The sequence below is a fragment of the Sphaerodactylus townsendi genome, linkage group LG08 (genome assembly GCF_021028975.2).
Source record: "Sphaerodactylus townsendi isolate TG3544 linkage group LG08, MPM_Stown_v2.3, whole genome shotgun sequence".
Lineage (NCBI taxonomy): Eukaryota > Metazoa > Chordata > Lepidosauria > Squamata > Sphaerodactylidae > Sphaerodactylus > Sphaerodactylus townsendi.
In genome coordinates this window covers 105,762,712-105,783,411 of record NC_059432.1, presented here as the reverse complement: position 1 = coordinate 105,783,411, position 20,700 = coordinate 105,762,712, and the positions used below count along the sequence as shown (strand labels likewise).

Below are 20,700 nucleotides of genomic sequence, written 5' to 3'. Positions count from 1 at the left end.
GCCCGCCGAGGCCTGGGGATTACGCCTGCCCTGCGACGCTGAAGTAGGCACGCAGGGCCGGGGGGGGCATGTCTCCAGGCCTCGGCGACGTGCCGGAGGGCCAGGGACAAGCCGGGTCGGCTGGGCTTAATACGGTGTCTTCAAATTGCTGACGCTGTTGTCCTTAGTGTTACTTTGGACCGTCCATGCTGAACGGTCCCAGGGGTGTTGGGTCAGCGCAGAATGCGCCAACCCAACCCCCATCGACGCCGTGCAGAAACGGTGTCTGTTTGGGTCATCTTATGCTTGTGAGCAGCTGTTTTCAGCTTTGAATTATATAAAATCTGACACAAGAAACAGACAGACAGATGACCTGAATGCTGCATGCGTTGCTCTCCAACTTACCAAGTATGAGCCAAACATAGACAAATTATCAGCATGTATGCAAAAGCAGAAATCACTTTAATTGGTCAAAAGCATGCCTTCACCTTCAATAAAAAGTTGTTTATAAAATAAAAGTTGTTTATATAAAGTTGTTTATAAAATAAAAGTTGTTTATGTCGTTGAAAGCTCTGTCACCGTGTTTTTCTTTTTGGACAAAAGATGGTAATGTATGAGTTATTTTTCTAAACTAAAACCTCAGTATTCAGGTTAAATTGCTGGGTTGGCACTTTGCAATACATAAATGGGCTTTGAGTTGCGGTTTGGGCACTCGGCCTCTAAAAGGTTCGCCATCACTGCCCTATGAGGAGAGACTTAGGCAGCTGGGGATATTTAGTTTGGTGAAGAGAAGATTAAGAGATGACATGATAGCCATGTTTAGATATTTGAAGGGATGTCATGTTGGTGAGGGAGCAAGCTTGTTTTCTGCTGCTCCAGAGGCTAGGACCAGGAGTCACGGGTTCAAGGTGAAGGAAAAGAGATTCCATCTAAACTTTAGGAAGAACTTTCTGACTGTCAGGGCTGTTCGACAGTGGATTGCACTACCTTGGAGAGTGGTGGAGTCTCTTCTTCTTTGGAGGTTTTTAAAGAGAAGCTGGATGGCCATCTGTCAGGAGTGCTTTGTGTGTTCCTGCATTACAGGGGGTTGGACTTGATGGCCTTTGGGGTCTCTTCCAACTACGATTCTATGATTACAAAAGCGAAAATTCAATAATGTGTAGATAAGACCATGCATTGACCTCATTTGGGATTTCCCCCCCCCCCCAAAAAAAACTGCAGACTATTTACAATCTCTCCGTTTACCAAGTGGGGAATTTTGCAAGGCCGTTCCAACAAAGTCCTTATCAGAGTTAGCAATTCCCATCCTGGCATGCTGAGGTTATCGGACTTGCAGGTGGACCTTGGACAACTTTGATGTTACAACACGGTAGTTTTTTTTAAAAAAAATCTGATGTTTGGATGAACCCGAAAGATTGTTTGCAGTGTCAACAGGATGTATAACGAGAGCTCACCTAGCTCCACTGCCCTTTAGTTCCCCTTAGAGCAAGAGCAGGCTCTTTTAGCTCTACCAACAAAAAAACAAACAAATCTTTTTGATTTGAAGTGTTTTTTCTCTCCCTCCCCCCTCCCCCAGATTTCACAAGGAACTTCTTGGCCCCGTGATGAAGTTCTTCGTTTTGCTAGTCCTCAGTTTCTGCTGCTGTCATGCCACTCCTCTGCCGGCCCAAGAGGTGGATTGCAATGACCCCGACGTCTTCAACGCAGTGGATCTAGCACTGAAGAAACTTAATGGGGCGAGAACCCACGGCAACCAGTTTGCTCTCGTTGTGGTCACTGAAGCCAGGAGAACAGTAAGTAACTCCACAGCCAAACAGTCACTGATTCAGTGACCAAATAGTCACGGGATGCCAACCACTTAAAGGGCCTAGCTTGTTTTTTTCAACACCGACTTACTTGTGCCCTCCATATTCCAAATTGAGCCGCCTCTTGAACAATGAGGACCCCAGGCAGTTGAAAATGGTGGCCAAGTTCCTGCTCGATATTGTAAAATAAGTTTCTGGCTCTCCTTTTATTTACTTATTTTCTTGAAGTTTGTACTGTATGAACTATGAGCAGTTGTTTTACGCCGTCAAACTCAGGATCATATTACTGCACAGTTTTATCTGTATTTTCTCTTGATGCCTAATAAAGGTCGTTGAAGTTGAAGTTGAAATTGACTAGTTACTTGCTGGACAAAAATCTAAAAAAATGGCATCGAAGTTAATTCGATTTTTTATTTTGGTACAACGTGGCATCGCCTACAGACAAAGTCAAAAACTTTGCTCCATGTTGCTTTTTTCTCACATCGTTCTCCATCCTCTGTTTAATATTTAGAAAGTTAAAATCGGGCTAAAAGGAAATGAGCTTCGAAATGAATTTGACGAATAAATATTTCCAGCGCCCAAGTAATTCCCACTGTAGACTGTAACAGCGGAAGGTGTTATAACAAGAGTGTAGATGAATTGAAGCCTCCCTGCCTTCTTCGGTCCCTGTTCTCTGTGGCCCCGGGCGTTTTTGTCCCACGCTCGCTCTGCTACCAGAAGGGTCGTCAGAACTGGGGTTGGGGGGAGTGAGGGCAATGCAGAGATGGGCTGCCTTTTACCCCACTGGTCCACTGACCTCAGTATTATTTGATCCAGGGTGGTATAGAGGTTAAGAGCAGGTGGGTTCTAATCTGGAGAACTGGGTTTGATTCCCCTCCACTTCAGGGGCAGAGGCTTATCTGGTGAACCAGATGTGTTTCCACACTCCTGCATTCCTGCTGGGTGACCTTGGGCTAGTCACAGTTCTTCGGAATTCTCTCAGCCCCACCCCCCACCCCACGTCACAAGGTGTCTGTTGTGGGGAGAGGAAGGGAAAGGACCTTGTAAGCCACCTTGAGTCTCCCTACAAGAGAAAAAGGTGGGTTATAAATCCAATTTCCGCCGCCGCCGCCGCCTCTTCTTCTTCTTCTTCTTCTTCTTCTTCTTCTTCTTCTTCTTCTTCTTCTTCTTCTTCTTCTTCTTCTTCTTCTTCTTCTTCTTCATGGGTACCATACAGCCCCCCTCCCCCCCATGATTTATACATCTTTGGCAACATCAGAACCTGAGGGGGTGGCAAATAGAGGGCATTCAACAGTTCTGCAGGGGGGGAAGCGTAGCTGTATACTGCTCATGCCATCTACAGATATAATGCCAGGTTTCTCCCAAAGATCTTTGACACCCAGCAAGCAGGAATCAAATCAAACGCTAAGAAGTTGCCCCCCCCCCCCCCCGAAGGCTGTGAAAAACTCTATTCAATAAAAAAAAGATTCTTGGAAATCCTTCTTCCTTACAGCAATCTGTTGCTGCATTTCTCACTTAGGAAATGCAGGTCAGGGTTTTTTGGGTTGCAAGCTGCCTGGAGGGGGAAAAAAGATGTCCTGTCTCTTTAAGAGAGATGTGTGTAAATGGGCAGCTGCAATTTTTCACGGAGGGAGTTAAGTGACATCACCAGGGACATGTTATCATGGTGCGCGTGTAACCCCCATGCTCAGAATGGGTTGACCCAGTAAGGGGTGGAGACTCAGAGCAGCACGAGGCAGCAGACCTCATGTAGTTGGAGGAGACGAGGCTACCAGACTCGGACCTTGATTTCTATAAGCCCTTAACACCTTGTTAAGGGTTTCTTTTTGTGGTTGTACTGGGTGAGAGTTCTCCTGGAAACCTTCATCATGTTGAAGCCTGTTCATCAAGCCCTTGGAGTCTTCAGGAGCCAACCTACTTGCAAAGAAGAATTGGACTTGGCAGTATCAGTAGACAGTAACTAGAAGGACTTGAAATGCAACCTGAACAGGACCTTGAATTGTAATGTTAAATGTTGATGTTTAATGTTATTTGTAAAGAGAAGTAAACTGTTTTGTACTGCCCCACAGAACCCACAAGTTAGAGGTTACACGCGCCTCTGTTAAAGGGGCAGAACAGTTTTTCATTCAGACCCTTGGTAATCCCAGTATTTTGAAATCCAAGCAAAATTAATCCATTACCACCAGAAAATCAGAAGAGTTGGTTTTTACACCCCACTTTTCCCTACTTTTAAGAAGATTCAAAGTGGCTGACAATTGCCCCCCCTTCCTCTCCCCTTAACAGACACCGGCCCCTTCCGCACATGCAGAATAAATGCACTTTCAATCCACTTTCACAATTGTTTGCAAGTGGATTTTGCTATTCCGCCCAGTAAAATCCAGCTGCAAAGTGCATTGAAAGTGCATTATTCTGCATGTGCGGAAGGGGCCACCTTGTCAGGTAGGTGGGGCTGAGAGAGTTCTATGTGACTAGTTCAAGGTCACCTAGCTGGCTTCATGTGGGGGAACAGGAAAATCAAACCTGGTTCATCGAGTTCGAGTCCATCACTCATGTGGAGGAATGGGGACTCAATCCTCAAATTAGAGTCCATAGTTCTTAACCATTATACCATGCAGACCGGCATCCGCGGTGTCTCTGCAGACAGCCACTCGGATGTCTTGGCCTAAGAACTAGCCCTGTTAAGAAAGGATGGTCACTAACGTAACGTTTCTTCCAGGATGCTCCTGGCACGAGTTTCCTTGTTTCCGTAAAATACAAGATAACAGAGACCGTGTGTGCCGTTGGAGAAGAAATCCCTTGGCAAAAGTGCGAATTCAGAGAACCCTTGGAGGCGGTAAGTATCCAACCCTCCTCTGCAAAATGTATGACTCTATGCAAACTCAACAGAGAGCTGTACCAAAAGTTCTCAGCCCTGAGCAGGAAGCAAATGCTGGAAGTTCAGGGGGTGGCGGTGGGGGCGATGTCTGGGAATATTGGAGTTTCAGAAGGATGTGACATCAATGCTGGGGGACACTTAAGAACATAAGAACATAAGAACGAGCCTGCTGGATCAGACCAGAGTCCATCTAGTCCAGCACTCTGCTACTCGCAGTGGCCCACCAGGTGCCTTTGGGAGCTCACATGCAGGATGTGAAAGCAATGGCCTTCTGCTGCTGCTGCTCCTGAGCACCTGGTCTGCTAAGGCATTTGCAATCTCAGATCAAGGAGGATCAAGATGGGTAGCCATAGATCGACTTCTCCTCCATAAATCTGTCCAAGCCCTTTTTAATGCTATCCAGGTTAGTGGCCATCACCACCTCCTGTGGCAGCATGTTCCAAACACCAATCACACATTGTGTGAAGAAGTGTTTCCTTTTATTAGTCCTAATTCTTCCCCCCAGCATTTTCAATGGATGCCCCCTGGTTCTAGCATTGTGAGAAAGAGAGAAACATTTCTCTCTGTCCACATTTTCTACCCCATGCATAATTTTTTATAGACTTCTAGTCATATCCCCCTCAGATCGTCTTCCTTTTCCAAACTAAAGAGTCCCCAAACGCTGCAGCCTCCTCCTCATAAGGAAGCGTGCTCCAATCCCTCTCAATCATCCTCGTTGCCCTTTCTCTGCACTTTTCTATCTCTCTTCGATATCCTTAGGTAGGGCAGTGGTGGCCCGAACCTTTGGCACTCCAGATGTTATGGCACTGTATAACTCCCATCAGCTCCCTTCCAATTGGCCATAAGGCGCTGGCAGGGGCTGATGGGAATTGTAGTCCATAACATCTGAGTGCCAAAAGGCTGCCACGCTCCTGCAACGCTGTAGACTCTCCCCTGAGTTTTAGGCAGTAAAGACCATAGAGATTAGAGAAAATTAGTATAGCATAAAGCTATCAACATCACTTTCCCCTGTGTTTCTCCTTTCTTCTTTGGGATGGGAACTCAGGGCATGGGGGGAGTAGGAGTCTCTGGCAAGTAGCTTAGCCGTACCAAAAAGACCAAAACCCCATTTGGTCTTCCCAATGGACAACCTTAGGGGAGTCCGGAAGTCCCTATTGCATCATTTGATTCTCTTTGCTTTTGCCTTAGAGTATTTAATAGTCACCGATCCTTCCTGCATGGCCTGATGGCTCCTGGACCAGAGGTGGGATCAGCAGTGTTCTACTCACAGGTTCCAGTAGGTTACTAATTATTTATTATTGTGCGAGAGGGTGACTAATTGGTGGTTGCCACATGGTTTTGCAGCGTGTGCCCCTCACTCACCAACGGTATTAGCGGCGCGGGATTCTTAGACAGTCTAGGTTCGGGGAGGGTGCACCAGCGTGCGTGGCAAAGCCCGCCATCTCGTGCATTAGTTTCCCGTAGGGACCAGACGCAGCTGACAGATTTCTTCGCCACAGCTCCAGCCTTCAGGGGAGTCACCCTGCCCTGGAATGCCGGCCCATGCCCGTCATTATTACGCCCTCGCCCAGCCCGGTAGTAGCTCATGCCACGGGGTTTGAATCCCGCGCCATCACGGCCGGGAACCTGTTGCTTTCAAAATCTCTTTGGATCCCACCACCCTCCCACCCTTGCTTGAAGATGTAGATCCCCTTCCACACTGTATACCCGCCTAACTTAGGGGTGCCCAAAGGGATGAAACACAGTATTGGGAATCATGAACCAGATCCTAACTTGGCTAAGCCCATTTCTTTTGCCTGCATGTTCTACTCTCTATACATCTGTGTGTTTGGTTCTCGGTTTATCTATATGCTGTAGTCTCTGTTGCCAGTCTAGGCACATGCATGTATGCCTCTGATCTAGAGCCAGCATGGTATAAGCGATTCTGAGAGCAGTGGACTCTAATCTGGAGAACCGGGTTTGCTTCCCCCACTCCTGCACATGAGCTGCAGAATCTTTATCTGGTGAACCGGATTTTGTTTCTCCGCTGCTATACATGAAGCCTGCTGGGCGACCTTGGGCAGTGGTGGGATCCAAAAATTTTAGTAACAGGTTCCCATGGTGGTGGGATTCAAACGGGGGCGTAGTGCCAGTGGAGCTGGGTGGGGCAATTTCGCGGCGGTGATGGTGGAAGGCATTCCGAGGCGGGGCATTCCTGGAGCAGGGCTGTAGCAAGGGCCTTGGCAGCTCGCCGGAAGTCTGGCTGAAGCGAATCGCACGCTATGGCGCCCAGGCTGCGCGCTCTGACCCACCCTGCTAGACTGGCAGCTTCTAGTTCTGCCTCGGCTACTGCTGAGGAGGAGAGCTATTCCATCTAAGGTAAAATCACGTGGCAAAATCACCAATTAGCAACCCCCTCTCGGCACACAAATGGTGGTAATCCTAAACAGGGGAGCCTAGCAGAGTCCTGCTGGACCCTAACACCTTCCTGACCTTGCCAGGTATGTCTCCAGTTCTCTCTGAACTCTCTCAGCCCCGCCTACCTCACAGGGTGTCTATTGTAGGGACAAGCAGGAAAGGAGTTTGTAAGCTACTTTGAAACAGTTGAGAAAAGCAGGGTATAAATTCAAACTCCCCTTCTACTATATGTGCAAATCCTGTGTTGCCCAGGCAATCCCGACTGCTGAGCGAGAGTGCAAAAATATTTACCACTGGCAAATCCAGAGGCCTCCATTTCCCTATGAATTCCTTCTTGATGTGGATCAATGCATTCATTATGTGCTCCTTATCAGACTTTACAATGCTGTTTCCAATAGCTAAGCAAGATTATCGGTGCTCCAGAAAAGTAACTGAGACTTGTATTATTTTCTGAATTACAACTCGAAGCTGTTCCCCATTTAACGTTAATCCTTTTTTAACAAAGCCTCCGATGACGGATTATATCAGCTATTCCTGAACCCCATTTCTAGCAGTGATCAGTTATATGATACAGTCTCTTGCCTTTCCTTTCCGCTGGTTTTCAATGCTAGTTTAATCCCCGGCGTAAACAGAGGACCCCACGTTTCCATAAAGGAGTCTTACCCAGATCCCTTCTGGATAAAAACAAGCTGTAAAGCGATAGTTTCAAAAGAAATCCTCGGCGAGCTCAGTGTTGTTCAGAGGATTAAGCCTTCTAATACCAGAGAGCTGTTTATTTATTTTTTTACTGCGTTAAGTTTACACTCATTTATACACTATGAGCTTCTCCTTGAAAGGGGTAAGAAGGTTTACAGTAGCAGAGCCCAAAGTAATGTTCAACTAAGGCCATTATGGAATGAAAATCTGATCAAAGATTGCAAAGCCAATTAAAAGGCAATGACAACCGCAGGTATTTTGGAATAAGAGCCACTACACTATGCTGCCTCTCTAGACATCTACTGGGTCCCCAGAGCATCTTCCACTGCTTCCTTTAAGCACTTTTCTATGCAAATAGGGCAACTGTCCATCTGATGTAGCCACTACAGCCATGAAAAAACCAGCATAGTCTCAAAATAAGGATAGAAAAGGAAGTGGGCTAAAAATAGGGGTGAGGAAGAAGAGATTGTGTTGAGGGGTGGGTTCCACAAATACCCTGTGCCCAAGGGCCCACAAAGGCCCCGGCCTGGTGGAACCTGCCATCCGAGCTGTCGAGGCCCTGTGGGATCTTCAGTGAGGTCCGCGGGAGACCTCGTGTAAGACTAGGTTGTTCCGCCGGGCCTTTGGCAGACAACCAGAAGCCGCTGAAAGTATGGCGCCTGCTCGCATTAAGACATCCTAGATTACCCTCCTATGGAGGAGTCCGGCCACTCCCTAGGGGAGGGTTTTAAGGAAAAGGGTTTACCGGGCGCCTTCTACTATGGTATTACCGCTGTTTTTAATGAAATTTAGTATATTTTAACGATGGAGCTTCTATGGGTTGCTGTTGTTTTAATTGTATCGTTTGCTCCCAAACTTGTTTTGTATTAGTTCTGTTGTACACCGCCCGGAGCCCCTTGGGGATAGGGTGGTATAAAAATCTAAATAATAATAAAATAAATAAATAAATAATAAATATCTACAGCCCCAGGAAAAACATTCACGCAGCACATCTATCTATCTATCTATCTATCTATCTATCTATCTATCTATCTATCTATCTATCTATCTATCTATCTATCTATCTATCTATCTATCTATCTATCTATCTATCTATCTATCTATCTATTTATTTATTGGACTTTTATACCGCCCCATCCCCGAGGGGCTCTGGGCGGTGTACAACATAGAATATAAATATAAATAAATTACTAAAACCTTTAAAACAGCGATGAAACAATAACAATAGTAATAATAGGAATCCGACCAACCCCACTTTTAAAAATTCTCCCCGGAGAAAGTGAAGGTGCTAGTCCCATTGAGATGATAGAGCCCAGATAGAAGAAAAGGAGCCCGAAGCTAAGGGGAGGCCAGTATTTATTCATTTTAAAATTTATTACGTTTAAAACATTTTATATCCCAATCTTCTTTCTGCCAGCCCTATTTAAAATTACCACAAAATATAATAAAACACAATAATACAAGAACAATAAAACCAAGAACAATAAAAACCAATACAATAAAATCATACCATACCATTATAAAAAAACCCCAATAATACACACCTATAAACCCTAAAACGCTGCTTGCTAAAATCGAGATGTTAGCCTTCCCTGGGTGATCTTAGTAAACCGACAGGTTTATATGGAAATAGACAGTCCTTCAATTAGCCATACAATGCTCATTCTTCGAAGAATCAGTGCAAGATAGAGCAGCCTCAACTGAAGGAAAAGCAGTGAGGCATACTGAGGAAGCTAACTTCGGCCATTTTGATTCCTCCAGCGATCAAAACTCCTGACATTTCCAGCCAGCTTATAGCCTGAGCGATTTTGCAATTTCTATTGCATTCCTATTTACCGCTGCTTGATTTTCTTCAATTTGGAATTCAAAGTGACTTTAGAACATCATTCTCCCCTGAAAAAAAAAAAAGGTCTTTACAACAACCCTTATTGATGTAAGCCCACCTGGCTTCAGAAGTTTGTGAGGGTCAAACGCCATGCAACAAGCTCTCCCTGCTAGAGGTGAGACCCGTTAAACCCAAGTTATTTTGGGTTGTTATTTGTCCCCACCTGGCCACTACACTTCAATTGGCTCCCGCCAGTCTTTATCTACTGGCTCCATTGACTGCCAAGACTATCGCCAAGACCTTAAAAGGAACTAGCGAGTGAAATGAAGTGGTTAAGAGCAGGTGCATTCCTATCTGGAGGAGGAACCTGGGTTTGATTCCTGCTCTGCCACCTGAGGCACCAATGGGAGGCTTATCTGGGGAATCCAGATTAGCTCTGTACACTCCCACACACGCCAGCTGGGTGACCTTGGGCTGTCGCAGCTTCTCGGAGCTCTCTCAGCCCCACCTCCACCTCACAGGGTGTTTGCTTGTGAGGAAGGGCAAGGAGATTGTAAGCCCTTTTGAGTCTCCTACAGGAGAGAAAGGGGGGATATAAATCCAAACTCCTCCTCCTCCTCCTCTTCTTCTTCTTCTCTTTTTATATTGCCCTATTCATATTGCACCTTTCCTAATGTAATGTAGAGAAAATGGTCTTTAGAAACCTGTCAGTTTCTTTGTAGTAGAAAAATGGTCTGTAGAAACGTGTCTGCTTCTTTGCAATCACTCCTGCTGCATCGTTTGTTTTTCAAGTCTGATCATTACAGTTTAGTGTTCATGGCTCCCAGCAGAGTAACTTCAGTGTACCAAGGAACAAATGGCAAGTTCCAGGAAGATATTTGTGTGAAGCAGATAAATGCTAAGTGTTAACTTTTGCCCTTTCCCCTTTGTTATTGTAGGAGTCAGGGGAGTGCAGTGCTGAAATTTACATTGACAACTTCATCAACTTTTCCAACGTTTCACAGGAATGCAGAATTGTCCCAGGTGCGTAAATTTTCTGAGTTGGCCTAATTTTCCCTGGAAACCTTCTTGAGAGCCAACATGGTGTTGTGGTTAAGAGTCCAGGTCACGTGCAAATGCGCCTCATCTCAGTGGTGGGATCCAAAAAATGTTAGGAACGAGTTCCCACGGTGGTGGTATTCAAACTGCGGCGTGGCGCCAGTAAGGGGATGGGTGACGGGGCATGACGTAGGGCATGGCTGGGCATTTCTGGGGTGAGGAAAGCATTCCTGGGTGGGGCTGTGGCAGGGCGTAGCGCTGTGCGGTCAGCAGGCGAGCGGAAAGCGAATACCGCGCGAAGCGCAGGCACTACGCGCACGGTGCACCTCCTGCTGAACTGCTTCAAGTTCTAGTGCGCTTAAAGTGCTGGAGAGGAGGGCATAACTAAAGGGCAAAATCATCGTGGCAAAATCACCAATTAGTCACCCCTCTCGCTTTTACAAATAATTAGTGAACCTACCACCGGGAACCTGCAGCGAGTCCTGCTGGATCCCGCACCTCTGCCTTTCAATTCTCCCTGCCAGATAGATCAAACATATGCCCTACCACACAGTTACTCTACACTGGCCCCTTCCGCACATGCAGAATAATGCACTTTCAATCCACTTTCAGTGCACTTTGCCTTTATTGCAGAATAGCTTTACCCACTTGCAAAACGGTTGTAGAAAGTGGGATTGAAGTGCATTATGCTGCATGTGAGGAAGGGGCCACTATTGTCTACAGGAAGAAACATCACATCTGAGCGTGACATGCCTCTGAAGATGCCAGCCATAGATGCGGGTGAAATGTTAGGAGCAAAAACTACCAGAACACAACCATACAGCCTGGAAAACCCACAACAGCCAGTGGATTCTGGCCGTGAAAGCCTTTCAAGGATACATGGAACTTGGAATCCCCACAATATATTATTTGAACCAGAACAAAATCATACGGAGGAGCCTTCTGCTAGTGCCACCTACTGCCTGCCTAGGGTAACAGCACCATGTCAGATCTGAGCTTTGACTCTGGAAACCTGGTACCCTGAAACTCTTGTTGGGTTTTAAGGTGCTCCTGGACTCAAATGGAACCCAGGTCTAATCCTGTTTTCAATACAGGTCGTTTCCCCACTTACTTCGACCACCCTTTGCTGCACACTACTCTCGAAAGCGTCGCGTAAATTTCACAAGCTTGGCTTACCGTTTTCGTTTGAGGCCAGGGAATGGCGTAGCTGAGGAGATGCTGGTGCGCAGCATCAGGCGTTAGGCGCTGGTTAAGCCGCCTCTGCAATGGATGAAGGAGTGCCAGCGGGACCTTCTGCAGGAAGGTAGCGCGCAGCAGATGGTAAGTGGGGAAACCACCACAGATGGACACAGATCAGATGTGGGGCACAGTGCCTTTCTCAATACACATCAGACCTCCAGCTCTGCGAACCAGTTTGGTCAATTCATGGTGCGTTAACTCTAGCGCTGTCCGAGGGAAAACACAAATTCCACTGAAGCAGCGTTGTAGTGAGCAAGTCTGAGCAAACGCAGTCCAGATTAGAGCCGTTGTGGTGTAGTGGTTAAGAGGAGGTGGCTTCTAATCTGGAAAAGTGGCGTGCTAAGTGACCTTGGGCTAGTCACAGTTCTCTCAGGACTCTCTCAAAGGGTCTGTTGTGGGGAGAGGAAGAGGTTGCGAGCTGCATTGAGACTCCTCACGGTTGAGAAAAGCAGGGTTTACATTCCAATTCTTCAGACTCTTCAAATTACCAGGGAATGGCTGTGTTTGGAAGCATCCTGTTTTATTTCTGATCTTTACCTCCCCGACAGAAAGTCTCTCCATCAGTTTCAAACACATCTGTGCAGCAATGGTGACACCTAGTTGTTGCTGGCATTAAATAAGAGATGGATGCTTGCCGCAGAGGAATTCTGTATCTTGCTTGGGAAAGATAGAATCTCAACTTGTATATATAGGGCAGTGGTGGCGAACCTTTGGCACTCCAGATGTTATGGACTACAATTCCCATCAGCCCCCACCAGCATGACCAATGGCCATGCTGGCAGGGGCTGATGGAATGTAATCCTGGGTAGAATGCAGTCCATAAATATCCCTGGAGCTATCAAACATTCACCTTGGGGTAGCATGCATCACTCAGGGAAATGCAGCTTAGGTTTGAGAGATGGGGATGCAATTTCTCATGACTAGGGGCACAGATACAAATATAAGCAGGTTTTCTGTACTCCTGTCATATGGGGTTTAAGCTAGTGGTGGGATCCAAAAATTTTAGTAACAGGTTCCCATGGTGGTGGGATTCAAAACGGTGCATGAGTAGCAATGAGACTGGAGCAGGGGAAACGCGATGAAGTATTGGGCGCACAGGCGATTCTGGGGGCGGGGCATTAATCATTTCCCTGTTACTGTAAAAAACTCTTACTGTAAAAAAAAAGTTCCTAATTTCCAGCTGGTATCTTTCTGTCCATAATTTAAACTCATTATAGCAAGTCCTATTGTCTGCTGCCAACAGAAACAACTACTTCTCCTCTAATTGACTGCCTGCCAAATACTTAATACTTTCAAATAAATTTTGTTTCTAGAAATCAAAAGAAGGATGCTTTCCTTAAACAAGGAACTTTACCATATTTCTAAAACATGTTTTTACAACAGCCCAACAGGGAGAATTATCCCGTTTTCTACCTTCGCTAACCAGCCACATAGGAAACAACAGGACTTCATGATTTCTGGACCTAATGGAATTTCTAACGGAAAAGCAGACCCAATTAGTAACCCCCTCTCGGCACTCACAAATAATTAGTAACCCACTCTCGGGAACTGGTGAGAACCTGCGGGATCCCACCTCTAGTTTAAGCTATAGATTAAATAGAGGGGTTGGGCAGGATCCAGTAGCCATTGTTTACCAGCTGTATCTTTGAGTGGATCTCAAAGACTCATAAGAAGGTTGCAGGGAATAGAGCTGAAGTCCAGAGATGGTGCCTTTGAATGATTTGAACTAAACCCTTTTCAACCAAAGGAACTAGGTAGAATTGTAACTTCATCCGTCACGTGTGGGACCATCCAGCACATGGCAGATGAAGTTACTATTCAACTTCGTTCTTTTGGTTGAAAAGGAGCAGCAGTGATGTAGTGGTTAAGAGCAGGTGCACTCTTATCTGGAGAACCTGGTTTGATTCCCCGTTTTGCCACTTGAGTTGTGGAGGCTTATCTGGGGAACTAGATTAGCCTGTGCACTCCAACACATGCCAGCTGGGTGACCTTGGGCTAGTCACAGTTCTTTGGAGCTCTCTCAGCCCCGCCCACCTCACAGGGTGTTTGTTGGGCGGGCGGCGAAGGGAAATGAGATTGTAAGACCCTTTGAGTCTCCTTACAGGAGAGAAAGGGGGGGATATAAATCCAAACTCTTCTTTTTCTCTTCTATATCATGAGACTGTACCGCTGCTTCTTTTCCCACCTCGCCCCTCAAATGGTCCTCTCCCCTTTTCCTCTCCTGCTCACTTTGGGCTAGTACAGGGGTAGGGAACCTGCAGCTCTCCAGATGTTCAGGAACTACAATTCCCATCAGCCCCTACCAGCATGGCCAATTGGCCATGCTGACAGAGGCTGATAGATTATAGTTCCTAGGCTATCTGAGAAAACACGGTCCCACCCCTAGAGTAGAACTCTCTTTATCCTGCAATGGATAAAGGTGACCCTCAGAGGAGAAGTCAGACCTCCCCTAGGATACTGTGTCCAGTTCTGGGCTCAACAATTCAAGAAGGATATTGACAAACTGGAATGGGTCCAGAGGAGGGTGACTAAAGGGCTTTCCCTCAAGCTGAGAGGGAGGCTAAGGTGGGCTTCGGTTCCCTTCAGTGGAGGGCGATTCCAAGCTGTCCCCACAGCAGCAGAGTTGGCCCCCTGGAACCCGGCTAAGTGGTAGCGGATCATCCTCCTTCGGTGCCTGTTTGGCTCCTCGATCATATGCGCTTGTGTTACGTGGGAAAGCGAGCATTCTTTCTTTGTACAGTTTTACAGTTTACAGCAGTGGTGGCGAACCTATGGCACGGGTGCCAGAGGTGGCACTCAGAGCCCTCTCTGTGGGCACTCGCGCACAGAGTTCATCGTAATGGGGAGGGTGGAAAATCACCCACCACCACAATAATAATAATAACATCTGACTGGCTCAAGCATGATCCTTTACCTGGGAGTAAGCTTGGTTGCTGGCAATAGGACTTGCTCCTGAGTAAACCCTCCTAGGATCGTTGTTCACCCATCGTAGTTAAGCGTGCACCGTTGCTTCACTAAGCTTACTCCTGAGTAACGCGTGCCGGAGCCAACTCAAGTTTTCTAAATAAAACCTCAGTATTCAGGTTAAATTGCCGTGTTGGCACATTGTGTTGATAAACAAGTGGGTTTTGGAGTTTGCAATTTGGGGCTTTCGGTCGAAAAGGTTAGCCATCACTGGTTATTTACAGTTTACACAGTTACATCGCTTTCTGCGCCCATGCGACTCTCCCATTTCTGCATGCCACAAAAGTGCGGCTACAAATTGATTGGTTGAATGGATGAGGTGTCGGTTTTGATGCTTCCCACTTCAAAGTGGTATAGAGCCTTGTTCCGGCAGAAAAGTGTAGTTCATAGCACTTTCGACAAGGATGTCGCCAGTTCTACTTGAGAATGAGGGGAACTGAGACAAAACAATGTTGAGCTTCGATTGGCAGTGGGGATTCACTGAGGCGAACCTAGGTAGAAACCAGTTCAACTCTGTCAGTGGGGAAAGCCCCCAAGATGCTCAAAGGTCTGGATTCCATGGCCTGAGGAATGGTTTAGAGAGCTGGGGATGTTTAGTCTGGAGAAAAGAATGTTAAGGGGTGACAAGTTAGCCATATTTGAAGGGATGTCAGGTTGAAGATGGAGCAAGCTTGTTTTCTGCTGCTCCAGAGACTAGGACAAGGAGTAATGGAAAAGAGATTCCACCTAAACATTAGGAAGAACTTCCTGATGGTCAGGGCTGTTCAACAGTGGAACACGGTGCCTCAGTGTGTGGTGGAGTCTCCTTTTTTGGAGGTTTTTCAACAGAGGCTGGATGGCCATCTGTCAAGAGTGCTTTGACTGTGTATGGCAAGGGGCTGGACTTGATGGCCCTTGTGATCTCTTCCAACTCTATGATTCTATGGTTCTCAGTAAAAAGCACAGGCGGTACCGTAGGGTTGCTAACCTCCACATGAGATCTCCTGGAATTACAACTGATCTCTGGAATACAGAGATCAGGTCCCTTATAGGAATGGCTGCTTTGGAGGGTGTAGTTATGGCATTATACCCTGTTGAAGTCCTACCATCCTCAGACTGCATCTCCCAAACTTCCAGGAATTTCCAAACCCAGTGTTGGTACTGTTGGAATTTACAGCCTTGCTTGCATGCAGCAGAATGGAATTCTGGGAAATCTGCACGAACCTTCTAAAGGTGACAGTTGGAAAACAGTTGCTCTCTATCTGTCACTGCTGAGGAAAAGATGTTTGTTTAGTGTGTTCTGTTAACCAAAGACATGTAAATCTTCTGAAAGTTATATAACAAACTATGCGATATTGTAACCAAACGATGAACTGTGAATGTATCTATGTGTTATTTTGTTTATGTATATAGTCTATTTCTTTCTCAGTTTAAGTAAAGCTCTCTTATGTTTGATGATTTCTGAGGTAAAAAGGCTGGTCTTTAGCAAGATAACTGTTCCTATAATAAAATTAATAGGTAGGTAGGTAGGTAGGTAGGTAGGTAGGTAGGTGGGGAGGTAGGTAGGTAGGTAGGTAGGTAGGTGGGTGCAGGTAGGTAGGTAGGTAGGTAGGTAGGTGGGTAGGTAGGTAGGTAGGTAGGTAGGTAGGTAGGTAGGTAGGTAGGTAGGTAGATTAGATGGATGGATGGATGGATGGATGGATGGATGGATGGATGGATGGATGGATGGATGGATGGATGGATGGATGGATGGATGGATGGATATCATAAAGTGATGCACAAAGGTACATTCTGCTCGTAATTCTGCTAACAGGATAATGTAGAAATATACCTGATGCCCTTCAGTGCCAGTGAGGTAAGGATTCAGCAGGCACCACTTACGGCCAGGAGCAGTTTATTTAAAATGGTGGCATAAACAACCAGTTGTTAAATTATTTGAATCCCACCACTGCCTTCAGGTACCCCTAACCAATCTAAGACAGGAGGCCAGGCTCTTGCAATTTAAATGAGGCATGTCCAATCAATCGTTCATACTCGCTGCTTGATCACAGCAGCATATGCTTGGCTGTCTCCCCTTTAAGTAGCTCCAGAACTTGAACATCCCTGTGTGGTTGTTAGATCCTGTCTTGAGACTCTGGGTTCAAGCATGGGAAGCTTACATCCAGACAAACACAGATGGGTAACCCTCATGATTCAACTCATTTTTAAAAGATATTTTCCCCCAGAATTGTGACAAGGTGTTGACAGAGAAAAATTTGTTTAATATGCCAAAAATCACTGGAACAGCCAAGTAACACGAAGAGATCGGTAGGTCAAAAATGTTCACATTAATCAACATTTACCATTTCAGCAAAAAAATGTGAATAAATGTGACTCTTCATAAATAAAGTAATAGGATATGTGACACAATCAGCTCTTCAGTACCATCAGTATCAAATTGTGAAAGATCTTATCCATATCAACATTTTCTAGCATTGGAGGATCAGAATAGAAGAACTAAATAGTCAAAAATGTCTAAAAGATAGGACTCTTCTGAAGCCAGAAAACTATAATAAAACCCCAAATTTCTATTTGAATAGATAGTAGTCCATAATTTTTATATTTCAGCAAAATGTTAAAAAAATATACATCAGTCTAACCTACCTTGCAGGGTTGCAGTGAAAAGGAGGAAAGGAGAAATGTTTAAGCCACTTGGGGTCCCCAGGAGGAGAAACATGGGGTATAAACAAAGGAATAGTTAAAAAATCAAAATGAACAAATAGATTGTATTAAAGCAGGGGTTGTGTTAAACATCGAACAGGTGTGAATAGTTGAATCAGATCGTTATTTAATCATCTAATTACATAATTTCGAACAGGTTCATCTGGTTTAACCTGATTCTAGTTGGGGACAAAATTTTAGTAACAGGTTCCCATGGTGGTGGGATTCAAACTGTGGCGTAACGCCAATGGGGCTGGGCAGGGCACGACAGGGGCGTGGCTGGGCATTCCTGGGGCGGGGCATTCCTGGGTGAGGCTCTGGCAAGGACCCAGCTGCTTTCATGAGTCCTTGGGCGGGGCTGAATGTGCAGGCGCCCAGGCTGCCATTACTGACGGTGCACCTCCTGCTAGACTGCTTCAAGTTCTGCGCGCTACTGCTGAGAGGAGGGGTGTAGTGAAGGCAAAAATCATGTGGCAAAAATCACCAATTAGTAACTCCCTCTCGGCACACACAAATAATTAGTAACCTACTGGAACCTGTGAGAACCTGCTGGATCCCACCTCTGAGCAGTTGCCTTGAGCCCCATGTTGGGAGGGGCCTCATTGGCAGCTGGGGCAGAGGTCTATTGTCTGCCACCCAAGTGCTGGCTATTGGCACTGTGGCTACTGCACCAAAATTCACTTTCATGCTTTTTATTTGGCCGTTTCCGCCCGGCAAAATCATACCTGGTTACAATCTTTGTTACAATCTGTTTGTTACAATCCTGGTTTCCCCCTTCGCATGGCTGCCTGTTTTGTGAAGGAATCCAGTGTGAATTCACGAGGAAATACTCCAATTTCTTTTGCACGAGCCTGGGACTTCTGTATTTACATTGCAAGCTTATCAGAGAATGCCCGGTGTCCCGTGTTCTGATTGGCTGTTGTTTTTGAGTGGCAGCTTGAATGAACGTCAGGTGGGGAGATCAGGCAGTGGAGTGGGAAAAATAAACCACTCCTGCTCCGGCGTGAAAGGTGTTTGCCGCGATGGCCGGAGCTCACCCCAGAATTTCTAAAGAGAATTGCCGATTTGGTGATTTTTGAATACCCTGGGATAAGGGAAATATCACGGGATAAATCCGTTTTAGGGCCCAGAACCGTGTGAAATTCTTCTATGGAACAGGGTATTTCTCTTGCTCAACCCAGGATATTTAGACCATGCAGAAACAGACTTTGTGGTGGGAATATCATCGGGTCTGCCCTTTTGGAAACTATCATTGCTCCATGATTTGCAGTTCTAGGAGAAATCCAGTTTCCATCTTGAGGTTGCTAACCTGAATCATATTAGCTCTTGAACCTACCCCTCCCTTTGCCATTTGGTTGTTTTTCAGGTGAAGGTAAGGTGACAGCATCACGTGCTACATGCACCGGTTGCTGAGACCCTCTAGCTAACCAGTCTGGAACTCCTGCCCTTGTGCCAGAGACCACACCATCGGCTAGCTGCCAAAACAACTGGCCTCCTTGAGCAGGGTTCTGGAATCCTACGGAAGCCTCAAAGAAGTCAGGTTTGTATATAGTGCAATATATTGCAGCTATCACTCCACCTTTATTTTATTTACCAAAGAGGGTTCTCTCATCACGTTTGTGATCAGAATTATTGCCCCAAAGCAGTATTACCGAAAAGATGGGAAAAGGAAAGGAATTGCGTCGTCATTTGTTTCCAGCAGTGGTATATCGACAGAAAATGGAGCATGGGGCAAGAACTGAGTTTTCCGCATGCCCCCCTGCCAGCCCCTGGGGTGAGGAGAGGAGCTGGAGGCCAGCAAAGGCCAGGAGCCTGTGGAACCCGCCTTCCTGACTTGCTCTGCAGCCTGGGGGGGGGGGGGACCATCCAGAATGTGTGCAGATGGGGCAGTGGCGGGGTTGGCACTCCTGTATCATGGGCTATCCACAGTGGGGAATTACGGGTATACCTCTTCTCCCCAGAGAGTGCTAGTTGAAACATCATTGAAAATGATGCTGTTTGGGGGTGGATTCCAGCATCACCTGTTTAAACTAGGGAGCCCAGATTCTTCTTTTAAATCCACCTTAAAGGGAGAATCTGGCGTCCAGTTTAAATAAAATTGAAAGTGATGCTGTTTGGGGGTGGATTCCAGCATCACTTGTTTAAACTAGGGAGCCCAGATTCTTCTTTTAAATCCACCTTAAAGGGAGAATCTGGCGTCCCCAGTTTAAATAACATTGAAAGTGATGCTGTTTGGGGGTGGATTCCAGCATCACTTGTTTAAACTAGGGAGCCCAGATTCTTCTTTTAAATCCACCTTAAAGGGAGAATCTGGCGTCCCCAGTTTAAATAAAATTGAAAGTGATGTTGTTTGGGGGTGGATTCCAGCATCACTTGTTTAAACTAGGGAGCCCAGATTCTTCTTTTAAATCCACCTTAAAGGGAGAATCTGGCGTCCCCAGTTTAAATAACATTAGGTAGTGATGCTGTTTGGGGTGGATTCCAGCATCACTTGTTAAAACTAGAGGAGCCCAGATTCTTCTTTAAAATCCACCTTAAAGGGAGAATCTGGCGTCCTAGTTTAAATAAAAATTGAAAGTGATGATGTTGTTTGGGGGTGGTTCAGACACTGCTTGTTTCAAACTAGGGAACTCCAGATTCCTTCTTCTTTTAAATCCACCTTAAAGGGAGAATCTGGCGTCCCCAGTTTAAATAACATTGAAAGTGATGCTGTTTCCCCCAATTGGGGGAACTGGATCCATCGCCATAAAATGTTTTCACAGCAGTAATAAAACATTTCAAAAGCATCTTGAAAATGTTTTCAAAAACATATTTCTGCTGTGTGGCATGGCCCATTGATGTGTTCAGATTTGTGAGTTGGGGCATGTTCTATAATGTGGCGGTGACTTTGAAACGACCTGGTGGAAAAAATCATTGTTTGGTCATGGGGGGGCCTTAACTCAGGTTTTGCCCAGGGCTCCAGTTTGCCTAGGTACGCCTCTGTCAGCGACATATATGCCCCTGGGGGGGTACACCTCTGGTTTCCAGTACAGTCCTTCTGTGTTCACTTCCAATCAGCTTGGTATTAATGGGTCCCAAATGTGTGGGTGTCAAGTGCTGTGAAGTCCCTTTTGCCTTATGGCAACCCTTTGAATTAATGTCCTCCAAATATCCTATCTTGAACAGCCCTGCTTAGGTCTTTAATACAGAAGGGCGTGGCTTTC

At 46.0% G+C, this 20,700-nt stretch overlaps 1 protein-coding gene across 1 annotated transcript in view; it reads left to right on the top strand.

Annotated features, from left to right (window-relative positions):
• The first annotated feature begins 1,432 nt into the window (after positions 1 to 1,432).
• Positions 1,433 to 20,700, top strand: part of KNG1 (kininogen 1) — a 37,272-nt gene continuing 18,004 nt past the window's right edge. Inside the window, exons 1-5 of the mRNA XM_048506939.1 lie at positions 1,433 to 1,772; positions 4,501 to 4,617; positions 10,516 to 10,600; positions 18,864 to 18,907; positions 18,954 to 19,037. Coding sequence (XP_048362896.1) covers positions 1,584 to 1,772; positions 4,501 to 4,617; positions 10,516 to 10,600; positions 18,864 to 18,907; positions 18,954 to 19,037 — 519 coding nt within the window. The 5' untranslated portion in view covers positions 1,433 to 1,583. The remainder of the gene's footprint in view (positions 1,773 to 4,500; positions 4,618 to 10,515; positions 10,601 to 18,863; positions 18,908 to 18,953; positions 19,038 to 20,700) is intronic.